General features: G+C 36.6%; 1 protein-coding gene across 4 annotated transcripts in view; it reads right to left on the bottom strand.

The window, feature by feature from the left end:
* The window catches only part of PTPRZ1 (protein tyrosine phosphatase receptor type Z1), a 168546-nt gene that overhangs the window by 112837 nt on the left and 41505 nt on the right, over window positions 1-14204 (bottom strand). For all 4 annotated transcript variants that reach the window (XM_081147669.1, XM_081147668.1, XM_081147667.1 and 1 more), the window contains exon 2: window positions 2122-2187. In XM_081147669.1, the coding sequence (XP_081003795.1) occupies window positions 2122-2187 (66 nt within the window). The remainder of the gene's footprint in view (window positions 1-2121; window positions 2188-14204) is intronic.

Genomic DNA, 14204 nt, shown 5'->3' on the forward strand with positions numbered 1-14204 from the left:
CATTTTTTCTGGAAAAAAAAAATTGCTCAAGTAACTAGTTTGAAGATGTTGATTTTACTGGGTATGTAATAGCAAAACATTAAAAAAAGAGAAAGAATTGCAATTAAAACATTAAAAGTGGTGTAGAATTATGGATAATTTTTTCTTTTATATATTTCTCAGGATTTGACATATTAAAAGTAAAAAAAAAACTCTATTTCTTAGATATACATATGATCATAATTATAAGTGGATTAATTAAGGGCAGGTCCTTGCCTATAACGTCATACAGATCTACCTCATACCCATCTGCTAGTAATTCATAGTATAGATAAGCCATAATCTGTTCATTTTTCTTGCTCTGATGAATATCTTGATTATTTTCCAAGTTCTAATTTAACTTATTACACAGGAGAGGTGATATAAATGGCTAATAGAAATTAAAATCTTGACTTCAGTGGTAATTAAGCAAAATTAATTAAAACAAAATGTCACTTTTAAAGCTAACAAATTAGTAAAGTTTTAAAAATGACAATCATCAATCCTGGTTAGCATTCAGTGGGTTGGTCTGGAAAACAATTAGGCTGTGTGTATCAAGGATTTTAAATGAAAGTTTTTAATTTTTTGTGCTCAGTAATTGTATATCAAATATTCTCCAATAAAGAAATGATAAAATTACAAATAAAGGCTTATCTCTATCTATTCTCTAGTATTATTTCTACAGTAGCTTAAATATCCAAAATTAAAGAGTGATTAAAAATAAAACATGTGATCAACAAGAAATATCACTGAAATGAGAAAATTCTTAAATATAACTTCTAGAGTAAATTGGATAACTCTATGTATAAAATATACAAACATAATATAATAAAAACTGACCTAAAAGGAATATACCAATTTTTTAGTGGTTATCACTGGAAGGAGGTAAGAGTAATTTTTAGATTTTTCTTTGTGCTTAAACATATTTTCTAAATTTTCTACAACAAATATTTACCACTTTTAAAGGAAGACTAAAACAATATAAAATGCATCCCTATGTACAAGACCCATGGTGCTGTCACCTGTCATCTATAAAATAAAGTTCACGTTAAAACCCTTTTAATTTCATTCTATCTTATCAACTCAATCTTATTTCTTTTTTCGTTTTTATTGAATTTATTGGGGTGACATTTGTTGACAAAATTATATAGGTTTCAGGTGTACAATTCAATAATACCTCATTTGTACATTGTATTGTACATTCACCACCCCAAGTCAAGTCTCCTTTCCTCACCATTTATCCCCCCGATACCCTCTTCTACCTCCCCCCACCCTCCTTCCCCTCTGGTAATCACCATTCTGTTTTCTGTCTCTACGAGTTTGGGATTTTCCTGTTTGTCTGGGGTTGATTTTGTTTAATCCCTTCACTTAACCCCTTTCCCCTCCTCTACCATGCAACACTGTCTCAGATGGTCACCAGGGACATCATGGGTCATCTAGATTTCACCCATGTTCTTCTGATTAGGCCTAGAGCTTCTCCTTTCCCTTAGGGTTTCTGATCATGATTTTTGGTTGTAACCATTTTAAGCCAACTTCAGATATTTATGATGCTATAAGTCAAGTTTGGCAATTCTAAAAAATCATTTTAGACCCTGATTCCAATTAGTGCAGCTCAGTAATTCAGAAGGAAGCCCCTTCTGAGAGTAAAAATCCCATCAATATTTGTTATATGAATAAAAAAATCACTACTGTGATCATAACAGCTAACATTTCTTGAAAGTTTTCTGTTTATAAGAAGGCATTGTACAATTTCTCTTACTTAATGGTTAGAATAATCCTCCATTTCAAAAAAAAAAAAAAAAAAGAGCCTCAGGTAGTTTATGCTTATTTCCCAAGGAGATAAAGCCACTGTGGATCTGGGATTCAAATCCAGCTCTATCTGATACCAATAGCTCTACACTAACAAATGTGCTTATGGAAAGTCCACTAGAAGTCATTTTGCATATAACATTTTTAATAATTTTTCAATCTGAATATATTAATTAATCTAAATGTAGCTAAGTTAAAGATTCAGCTAAGTACAAAGTTTCCTATTACATATAAAAACAGATAAAAAGCCAATAAAATTTTCTTCTGAAACTCATTATATAATAATATGTTTACCTGTATAGGACCAGCCAATCTCTTCAACAAGTTTTCTCTGTTGTCTGTAGTATCCATAAGCACAATCTATAACCAAGAAAAAACAGTTGGTCAATGTGCAGAAAAATGAGTCTAAATTTTAAAAATGTAAGATGCTCATATCACCCATGCCATGAGTGGTTCCTGATTACTCCTTCCCATGTCACCCTACCAATGTCTCCTCCCAACCCCAACCACTACCATCATAGATTCCATGGTTCCTCTTTTTGTAGATACTGTACATTTTTAGGGGGCGGATTTAAAGAAGGCTGAAGTTCAGGCAGGGACAAAGCACATATTCTGGGAAAAGCAGGAGGAACTTAGAAAGGTTTATCTCAAAGAGAGTTTGGGGTCAGAAAGGTGAACTTGTCCTATCTTCAAATTTTTCTTCTGAGTCCCTAAGCCTAATGCTTAAAATCTTATTGATTAGCAATACATTGGAGTTTATACAAACACAAGTTTTATCTAGAAGACCCAGAGGTTGCCATGTTTTCAAAGTTTGCTTCTTTTACAATACAGAATTAAATTAGTGTATTAGTGCATTTAAATGTGTGTATGTTGGCTGGGAGAAAGGTTATGTTAGTGTAGATAAGTCTGTCCCTTGGAGAAACAGAGATGCCTGAGTCGGGTAACACAGTAAGAAGCTTAGAGCATTGTAAAAGCTTCCAGATGCCTCATGACTAGAGAGAGAGGCTCTAGATTTAGAACATGGGGAAAGAGGTATAGGAAAGAAAGTGAGTGGAAGCCTATGATATTGAGATTTATAATAAGAAATGTATATTTGGTCTTCATCCCTGTTTCTGGCACAGAGCTCCTAAAACCTTGGAATTTCTTAATTGTAGAGAGCCATAAACATGTCTTTTTTATGTTAATGAGGTTACTTTTGGACATCCACCAACCTATGGGGGTTGTCATGGGAACCACCTGGTGATTACAGAGTTGAAACTTTCAGTCCCCTTCTCCTGGGGAGTGGACAGAAGCTGGAGGTTGAACCAACTGTCAATGGTCAATGTTTTAATCAACAATGCCTATGTAAAGAAAACTCTATAAAAACTCAAAAGAAGAGGGTTTGGAGAACTTCTGGATTGGAAACGTTCCCAGTGGGTGAACACATTGAGATTTGGGGAGAGTGGCACACCTGGAGAGGGCAAGGAAGCTTCAAGCCCTTTCCCCATACCTGTGCTATGTATCTCTTCCATTTGGCTGTTCCTGGGTTACATATTTTCATAACAAACTGGTGATCTAGTAAGTAAAATGTTTCTCTAAGTTCTGTGAGCGATTCCAGCAAATTAATCTAACCCAAGGAGGGGGTCGTTGGAACCTCTAATCTATAGCCAGTTGGTCAGAAGCACAGGTGAAAACGGATTTGGTGACTGATGTCTGAAGGGGCAGGGACCATCTTGTAGGACTAAGCCTGTGGGCTGATGCTATCCAATGCAGATAGTGTCAGAATTGAGTCAAACTATAGGACACCCAGTTGGTATCCAAGAAATGTGGGGCACCCCCTTGCCCCCCAAGTAGAAATTGGTTCCAGAACCATGTAAAGCCAAAGTCTCACTTTGCATAATTCAAAATTTTGCCTGATGTCATGCCTGCACCCAGGAAATGGGGCTGTTAGGACACATCCTCCTTCTGTGCCACTGTTCCTCGCACCCAGACTGTAGGAGACTTAGCACTCCATCTCAGGTACATCGTGGGTAAAATGAATCTTTTGGAACTAGGCTTGGAGCCTGATCAGTGTTGACAAAACTATTTCTGTAGAAATGGCTACAAATAGTTTATAAATGAACTTATGGAATGTTACTCATAAATTGAGGATCTGTCAATAAAGCCTTCATTGGAATGAAAAGATTTATTTATACTGTACCATACCATACCACACCATACCACACCATACCACACCTATACTGATCTCATCAATTACGAAAAGAAACTGTGTTGTTTTTTATTATTATTATTCTCAACAAACAGCTGTTTTCTCTTTATTGACAGTCACCAATTTCAGGGAAGCAAATATCTTAAGGACATTTCAGAAACTACTTTCCTTTCTTCCATGCCATATACTCTCTGATTAGTACAATATGGTAATAAATAACTGCTAAACTATTTTATAAAAACTGAAAAGCAGACCAGCTAAGAGAAATATACATTTTGAATCCATAGATTAATGAAAATCTACTTTGAAGAAATAAGGGTTTTGTTTTTAAAATTTTTTATAACCATAAATACTAGAAAATACTCCATTGGCCATGCAGTACATTTCAACACATATTTGTTTTTATAACAGCTTTATTGAAAAATAATTTACATATCATACAACTCACCCATTAAAGTGTACAATTTAATGGCTTTTAGAATATTCATACAGTTATATATTCATCAGTACAATTTTAAATCATCTTCATTACCTCCCACCCTCCAAAAAACCCCCATAGTTTAGCTGCCACTCCAACCTCACTTCCAAAACCCCCAGGTCCAGGCAACCACTAAATGATTTTGTCTCTACAGATTTAATATTCTAGACATTTCATATAAGCAGAATCACACAGTACATGGACTTTGTGATTGGTTAATTTAGCATAATTAATGTTTTCAAAGTTCATCCATATTGTACCATGTATCAATACTTTATTCATTTTCATTGACTAAAAATACTCATGTATGGTGACCAAAATGGCCTTAAAGTTCCCCCCAGCTTGAGTAAACTTTGGACTGGCTTCTTCTTGACTCTAGGCCCCTGACAGACATTTTCTTAGAATTTAGAAAATTTGTAATTGTAAATTCTATGTGTGTCCCTTTGAGATGTAAATATTTTTTCATAGCCCCATGGCAGTTTTGCAACCAGAAATATACTCTCAAGGACATGAGAATCATCTCTCTGAAATGTATTCATCAAAGGAAATAGTACCCTTATCTCCCTGTTTCTGTGAGTTGTTAGGAGCCTAACTTCATAGGGGTGCCAGTTCCAAGTTGCAAAATATACCCATTTGTCTTAAAGTTATGCATTTATTTTTCCTTTGGATAAAGCCAATTAGCAAACAAAAATGGTCTATGATTTTCCCCTTGAAGTCCTGCAGTACTTTTCCACTGGGGCTCACTCCAAACTTTACAAAAACTTTACCCCCTCTACTTCAATGGAATTGAGTTCAGACTTAATTCTGGCATCTTCCCCAATTGCAATAGCCTTGAATAAAGTTTTCCTTGCTGTTTAACCTTCTCTGGTACAATTTTTGTTTTGATAATGGATATATCACGTTTTATTTATCCATTCATCAACTGATGGATACTTGGGGTGGTTCTTTTTTGGCTATTATGAATAAAATTGATATTAATAGGTTCCTAATTCATTTTTCAAATAGAGTTGTCCCAAAGTATAGTGGTCATTTATGATTAAATTCTGGGGACAAGTGTTTCTTCATGATCAAGGAATATATCCAATTAAATGTTAGAAAAGGCCTCAAAGGTCATTTGACTCAGACCTTAACAGTCTACAAAAAAATAATTCCTATTTTAGATGTAAGGTAATTTATGTCAAAGCAATATAGGTAGTGGCAGAAATGAAAACAATAATGCATGGCTCCTGCCTCCTACTCCACTGTGCCTTCTCCAGTATCAAGGATTCCTAACAATCCTGAGCTCTTCATTACTGTCTTAAGGTATGTTGCTTGAGCAGGAACCACTGTAGCATGCTTACCTTCAAGAGAAACAAAATAAAACAAAACGATACACCTAGACATTCACCAGCAGGAATTATTTAGATATATAAATTATTGAGAATTGACTGTATATCTGATTTGACCTGGCCATCAGTTAGAATTTTCCTCTGAAATTTTGCACTGACCACAGGGAAAAGGTTCTTCATCCTGTTATATGTTTTAAATATAAATATTTTAAAAATGTAAGACTTTTTGTCCTCTAAATGAATTTTGATGATTTCAGAGCAAATACTATACAAAACCTACAGTTAGCAAGTATTATATTGAAATAAATAAAACAGTAATTTCTTGCTTTAGTGATTCAGTCTAAAAGATGACAGCAAATATCAGCAAATTTTAGCTTTTCTTGTAGGGCTCTAACACTACACAATGAGCACTTGTCCTTGGTTTTTAATTACTTACATTAAGAAAGCTTTTTTCAATACAAGATTCCCAGGTGTTGGTAGCTCTCTTCAGTTCCTTTCTGTATTGTTCCCTTAATTGTCACTTCAAACAATCCGTTACACATTCATATGCTAATTACATAGTCTTTGGGCGTGAGAGAGTACCCCACTTTTAAAATTCTACTTAGAAATCTGATAGATGAGATGTGATAGCTCTAATGAACAAGAAAAAAGAAGCTAGGTCCACTATTTTCGTTGCATTATATAATTTGAAAACCAGTAAATCCTATATAAAATAGAATCTATCAAAGTACTTAAACATTTTTAAATCAGTTAATAAAATAGGCTTTTTCATGTTTCTGTGAATTTTAGTTTCTTTAGTTTTATATTTTTATTTCAATTTATATATTTTTATTTTCCATTTCCTATGCCAAGTCTGTTTTGGTGTGTTTGTAGCATTAAAACTAAGAAATAAATTTCAGGAATAAATTGTACACATGATACACAAGAAAATATACATTAGGAAATATATTTTTAAGGCTACTCTAAAATTTGTCCTAAAATATTCTCTATAAAGTGGTTTTATAACCTACTACAAAAAATTGAGAGATATTTGCTTTATTTTGTTTCAGTTAATCTTAAAAGTTTTTATTTCAACATATTCGATCTTATACTTACCTTGAGCACCTAGATATATGCAAATATGTATATGTCTATGTATATATATATATATACATTCCTTTATTTTTCTTTATACTCAAAGTCTTTATAACTACCATATGCAAATGAAAGATAGAGATAAAATTAGCTTTTTTGCTCAAGTTTTTAAAACAATAACAACAAAAGCAGGGTACTTATTTCCTACTAAAAATATCATTACATTTCAAATTATAAAAATACCTATGATTTTGCCCTTTCCCTAAAGATAGTCTCTGCTTCTTGTTGATTAACATGTATTCTACTTACCATCTGTATCTTAGTACATAATCTAGCAGCAGTGCCCTGACAAAATACACACACACACACACACACACACACACACACACACACCTTAATGCTATAAAGTGGCCAAATATATGACAAGGAGAAGAAACAGAGTGGTCCTCAGAAAAAGAAACTTTTGGTAGAAAATAACCACAGATATAAGTTTGAAGTCTAGGATTCTAAAACTAAATTTCTCTAGTGGAGTTTGCCAAAGTAGATGATACTAGCAAATTTCACATCCTTTAAAAGAAAATCACTAAGGAACTTCAGAAGAGGGAAAAGGAAGTCAGTTGATGGTAGAAATCTGGAAAGACAGAGAAGAAGAAATAAAATTAGAGATGACTCTTTAAAGCCCTTGAATAAGAAGAGACTGGGAGACAGGGATTGACATGTTCAGGTAGAGGAAGGGCATGAGCACCAAGCAGTGGCAAGTCCTGAAACCAAAGGTTGAAGAGGCTAGTTGGGTCCTTATGTAGGGTCTGATTGGTCACTAGGGATTTATTCCTGATGACGGCTCACCATGATACAAGAGTCAAATCAATTTTCATACTTTTTGTTTTTATGCAACTCTCTCTTATCCATATTTCTTTTAAAAACAGGAAAGAGTCTGCTGAGTTAACTGGAAAGTGTAAATGTATTTCATATATTGAGTATATTTTAAAAGGAAATACTAAAGAAGAGTATGTAATAATCAAATGAATATTTCTAAATGAAGTGAAAGAGGTTGGGGGTAGGTGGGTGAAGAAAGGTGGATATCTGCTTGAAGCAGGACCTGGAAACCTTTAATAATGTCATCAGAGCAATTACCATCCACTAAGTAATGTGGCAGGCAGACATGCACAGACTGCAGTGGCAGTGATAAAAAGGTTGATTGCTACAGCAGTCATAACCATCTATTACTAGAAACAAAATAATAGAAGTCCCTTCTCAGAGAAGAAAAAAAATGAGTTTCTTTAAAAAGAGAATTAGAGTTTGATTAAGAACACCTGTGAACAAATCACCTGGCTATGAAAGTCTTTATTTCATCAATATTCTATTGTAATAACTTTGTTTGATAAGAAAGCTGAGTTTATGATCCAAGTGATCTAAACCAAAACCCTGATTAGATAACTAGAGCAAACTTACCCAGTAAAACTAAATTTTCCCATGAGTATAATATAGTCTATAGTATCACACATGGCAGATTTTCTCTGGATTTTACTGTCATTCAATGTTGCTGTCAAACTGTGTTATTATATAGTCTGTCTTTACCAATCTGGGTTATAAACTTCTATCCAGTATATATGCAAAGACATTTGTGAAACATAGTTTAGCTAATTATGGTAATTCAGATAATAGGCTTGTTTAGGATATTGTTATAGTTCAAACATAATACTTACCATTTAATCTTCAAATATAATGAAACTCCATAAAAATACTGCTTTTAAAGATTACATATTTATATGTAATTTTCCTCCTAAAACATTTGTTTCCCAATTTCAGCTACTTTTCAGTGTTAGTAAGAATTTTATTGGTTTTCTCTTCTCTGTAAGGATTTAAAAATAAAAGTACTGCTTACAGTCTCAAATTGCAACTTAATGCTAAATAAGAGGGTACATTAATTCCTATTGTTAACAACAGGGAATTCTGGAAAGAGAGTAATTACTAGAGTCTAGATGACCTCTTCATTTAAAGATAAGGTTAAAAAGATGAAAAAGTAAATCCTTGAGACATTATATTAAAAAATAGTAAAATTATCCAGGGAGATGCAAAGATTAAACATAATGGATAATGTAAAAGCACAAAGGGAGCCATTTCTTCCATGTGCTTGTTTTGGGAGTCAGATATCTAATTAAATACATATTCCTCATAGGACTAAGGACGAGTTTGGAGGTGAGCAGTTAGATTTTATTGTTCCCTCGACACTGAATACTGAGTGTGCCTCCCTAGAAAACATTTGTATATTGGCAATTTGTCTACCAAACCTATAGAAAGCTTTTCAAAGAAAGCTCAAAATATTCATAGGCTTGTCTTGAAAAGCAGCCAGTGTATTTTCTTATACTACTTACATGTATGGGTTTAACTTAATGTGATTTATCTATATCCCTAAAGTTGAGGTCTTTTCTGTCAAAAACATTAATAATTTTGATGTGTATTACATGAGCAGCAATACATGCCTGTTCCAGAGAAGTTAGAAAAATACTGATAAGCAAAAATAAGTTTTAAAATTATCTATAATTCCATCTCTTACAGATAACCACTCTTTTTAGTTTTGTGCATGGTATTCTAGGCATAAGTAATAAGTTTATAATTTATGTAAATTGAACTATACTATTTTATTATTTGGTGACTCATTTTTTCTACATAATAATAAATCACTGATATATTCTCAAGTTACTAAATAGGGTTTAACAGCTTTATAACAGTTTATTTAAAGCATTCTCTACATTTTGAATATTGCAATAAAAAGTTGATTGAACTCTGGAAACTTTATTTTTTTGGGCTTAAATAATATGAGTGATGAAAGTTTCCATTAAGCTAGTTTGAGCTTATGTATAAAATAAAGTTTGAGGGGGAGTAAGAGTCACTTTTTATCTTCCCTGCCAGCTGTCTTCTGCTGTACCAAGGAAACACCAAAAAATGGGAAAAATTCATCGCTACTGCACAGGGCTACACATCAGAGCTACCTGGTTTTATGACAGAACTCACAGTGAATTTATTCCACTAAAAGAGAAAAACCCAGGTGTGGATGAAATAATGGCAATGGGAGCAAGGAGAGAAATAACAACATGTGTGAAAATATGTATTAGATGAAGGAGCTAAAAATAATACTAAAAACGTGAAGAGAACCAAATCGGTAGAAGAAAAAGCATATGAAGATGGGTAGAAAACATGGAATTTATCAACATATGAAAATAATGTACTATTACATTTGTGTTATGTATTAATACACTATTATATTATTATCTAAATAAGAGTGTGTTATTATTCAGCAATCAAAATAATGTTTCTGGGAGAGGGAAGATGGCAGCGCTGTGAGAAGCAGCAGAGCACCCCCCCTTCCCTGATCCCAGCCATGGACTCAATTTACTCCTAAAATCCTACGTAACCAGCTTGGAAAAACCAGAGAAACATACCTGAGTGGATGAAGTGTGAGTGGGGAGCACTGAAGAAACATCACAGAGTCCAGTAAGAGAGGGGGAGCATAGGAAGGTGGAGTCCCCCTGAAGCCTGTGCTGGGCTCTGAGCCTGGAGGCTTGGAGGCTGCAAAGCTCCCTCCTCTCGGGAGTGGGGACGGCATCCAAAAGCGGGGATCCCACACCCACAGCAGAGAGGGGAAGGAGTGCCCCGCACACAGGGCAGACGGGCCCAGGGGAACGGTGAGTCCCAGAGGCCTCGGCGCCTTCCTAGGAAACAAAGCTTCTAGCGGCAGACAGAACCGGAGTCTAGTGCTCGGGGTGCCAACCATAGGAAAAGCTGTCCCAAAGCATGTGGCACCTGAGTAGTAAGGGACCAGAGGTTGGGACTGATCAGCCACACATAGGGACCCTCTGCCTCCCTGTGGGGCACTGTGTTGAGCCCCAGAAAGCACTGAATCTTTGTGGCTTGGGGGAGGGGAGGAGCCCTTGCACCCTGAGCTCCCAGAGACCCTGGGATCGGTGAGCAGCCCTGAGGGGTGCCATGATGGTGTGTGAAGCTACCCCAGCTTTGCTGAGGCCAGCAGCGGGGGGGACTGCGTGGAGCTGACTTTGGGTCCCCTCCTGCTGGGTGCCTTGGCACACTGGCAGCTGGACCCTACAGGGCAGACTCTCTGCCTGTGTGTTGCTTTGTGTGTTTTTGCCTCTGATCATGGAACTGGCTCCCACCTTCCCAGCATGCGCTGCACAGACAGACCAGGGGAGGCTGGGACTGGTGTCTGCACAGTAGACGGTCTGAGGGGCGGGCCTGGTGCGACCAGCCAACCAGAGCTGAGCAGGGAGGGGCGGAGCCCGAGGGCCTCTCAAGCAGCCAGGAGCACTGCCCCCAATAGGAAAGGGGTGGGTCCCTCTCACTGAGGCCCCAGACACCCCAGCAGGGCACAGTCCTGAGGGGGAAGGGAGAGCAGCTCACAGGAGGACATTACAAGAACGAGACTCCCAGGGACTGTTGTTTGGGAACTGGAGGAAACGCTGAAAACCTCTGCTAGGGGCTGGGCAGGCAAAGGGCTCACGGGAATATTCTTTAATCAAACCCACTGAACCCAGGCTGGTGAAACGGCCCATACAGAAAAGGCAACAGGCAGAAATCAATCTGAAGCTGCAGCAGGACAGTGCCTGGGGAACTAGAATCAGAGGACAGGGTAGGGACTGAGGAGCTGGCTGTGGAGCAGAGACTAACTCCCGCAGAGTGAGCACCTGACAGCGAAACCTCTAAGGGGAGTGATACCCTGGGCTACACTAGCCACCCTGCACCCTAAAGACTCTACAGAAGACTCTGGAGTAAGACCAGGCAACTACAAGGTTGCAAAATAGCTGACAAGAGGAGGTGGCCCACGGAGAGCCTCAGATCAACCATCTACCTAAGGGCACCAGAGCCAAACCTAGAGGCTCCTCACATTGGGTGATACACAAGTACCTCCCAGGAGAACTGAAACCAGCACACAAAACAGTGACCCGCAGATAACACAAGCAGCCCAGAAGAAACTCACCTGATTAACCGTCTTTTTTTGTCTGTTTTTTTGTTTTGTTTTGGTTTGGTTTTTGGGTTTTTTTTTTTGTTTGTGTGTTTGTTTTTTCTCTTTTTCCTTTAAGAAGAAGAGAAAGGGAAGAAAAATTTATTTGATTTTCTTCTTTTTTAAATTTTATAATAATACTTTTTAAAATTTTTTAAGAAACATTTTTTAACTAAATTTTTTCCTTTTGATAAAAGAATTTTGTCTTGTTTAGCGTGTTTTTAGTTTTGTTTCTCTGTTTTGTTTTGTTTATTTGCTTTGTTTTGTTGTATCCTTGCTTCCACTATCAAGACTTTCTTGATATCCCTGCTTAGTGACTGGGACTTTATCATTATAACCAAGTTTGCTGCTTTCCTCTATAGTCTTCCCCAAATCTCTTACCAGACTCCCTCCCTGCCTGGGCTTTATCTCTCTCTCTCCTGTCGACCCATTGGCATAACTTTTTTCTTGTTTTCTTTTTTCTTTTTCTTCAGTCCTGTCATTCTTTTGTTTTCCTCCCTTCTGTCTTCCTGTCTTTTTGTTTGATTATTAGTTTCTCTTATTCTCTTTATTGTATTTTTATTTTCTCATTTTCAAATATTATCCTATTCCTTTTCTCCCCCTTAATTTTTTGCTGGCCCCTCTTTCAGAATCTTTTCTCTGCCTTTGTTATCTCCAGTAGTATCTCTATTTTTTACATTTTAGTTTATTATTATTTTCTAAATTTTCATCACTATTAACATCAATATACATCTCTCCCTCTAAGCGTTACTTTTCTTTCTCTCTTTTTTTTAAGCTTTGTGTGTGTGTGTGTGTGTGTGTGTGTGTGTTCTCCCTTCACTCTCCCAGTTCTGTTTTCACTTGGGTTGTTTTTATTCTGACTTTCAAGATATTTTGTAAGATACCTCTTGTTTCCTAGAAGTTTAGTTGTGTATTGTCCTGCCTTGCCAGCACCCATACAACAGCTTACATGATGAGGTTGGGGCTGAGACACACAGTTAGCCAACCTGAGAGGAGGGTCCTCCCAAGGACCGATCAATGACAATCTAGACCAAACCACAACAGGAGAACATAAAGAAACCACAAAAGGGACACACACAAAAGGGACACGCCTAGAGTAAAAAGGTCAGAAGTATAACGAAAACACACCTCTGGGCTCTACTGGACCCACAAGAAAAAATCCCATCCCACAAGACTGGGAGACAGCAAATATATCCAACATATAGATACAAACACTAAGACCTACCAAAATGGGTAGACAAAGAAATAACCCTCAAATTAAAGAAAAGGAAACATCACCAGAAAAAGTCATTGATGAGATAGAGTTAAGTATGCTATCAGTAACAGCTCAGAGTATTGATGATGAAGATGTTCAAGGTACTTAAAGAGAAAAACAAGGCAATAGAGGATAAGATCAAGGACTTTAGAGAAAACATGAAAAAATAGATACATAACATAAGCAAAACTCAGAAAGAGATAAAGAATGCTGTATCTGATATAAAGAATACACTGGAAGGAATTAAAAGCAGGCTCAATGAAGCAGAGGATAGAATAAGTGACTTAGAAGACAAGGTAGAAAAAAATCACTCAATCAGAGCAGCAAAAAGAAAAAACACTTAAAAAGCATGAGGACAGTCTAAGGGAGCTTTGGGACAACATGAAGTGAAACAACAGTCACATTATAAAGGGGAAGGAAAGAGAGCAAGGGATAGAGAACTTGGTGGAGGAAATAATGACTGAAATCTTCCCTAGGTTGGAGAGGGAGAAAGCCACACAAGTTCAGGAAGCAGAGAGGGTTCCAAACAAGGGACCCAAAGAGACCCACTCCAAGACAGATCATAATTATAATGGCAAATGTAAAGGACAAAGAGAAAATATTAAGGGCTGCAAGAGAGAGACAAGCAGTGTCCTACAAGGGAAACCCCATAAGGCTGACAGCTGATTTCTCAACAGAAACTCTTCAGGCCAGAAGGGAGTGGCATGAAGTTCTCAAAGTAACGAAAAGCAAGAACATGCAACCAAGATTGCTTTATCCAGCAAGGCTATCATTTAAAATTGAAGGTGAAATAAAGAACTTTCCAGACAAAAGAAAAAAGGCTAAAGGAGTTCAGTACCACCAAACCAGCACTGCAAGAAATGCTAAAAGGACTGCTCTAAGAAAAAGAAGGAATAGTGAGAGAAAGGTACATCAGCATAAAGGGGAAAAATGGCATTAAATAAGTTTATATCAATACTAACCTTAAATGTAAACGGAATAAGTGGGCCAATCAAAAGACATAGGGTAGCTGAATGGATAAGAAAATAGGACCCAAA

The sequence above is a fragment of the Miniopterus schreibersii genome (assembly GCF_964146895.1).
Source record: "Miniopterus schreibersii genome assembly, chromosome: 9".
NCBI classification, from domain to species: Eukaryota; Metazoa; Chordata; class Mammalia; order Chiroptera; family Miniopteridae; genus Miniopterus; species Miniopterus schreibersii.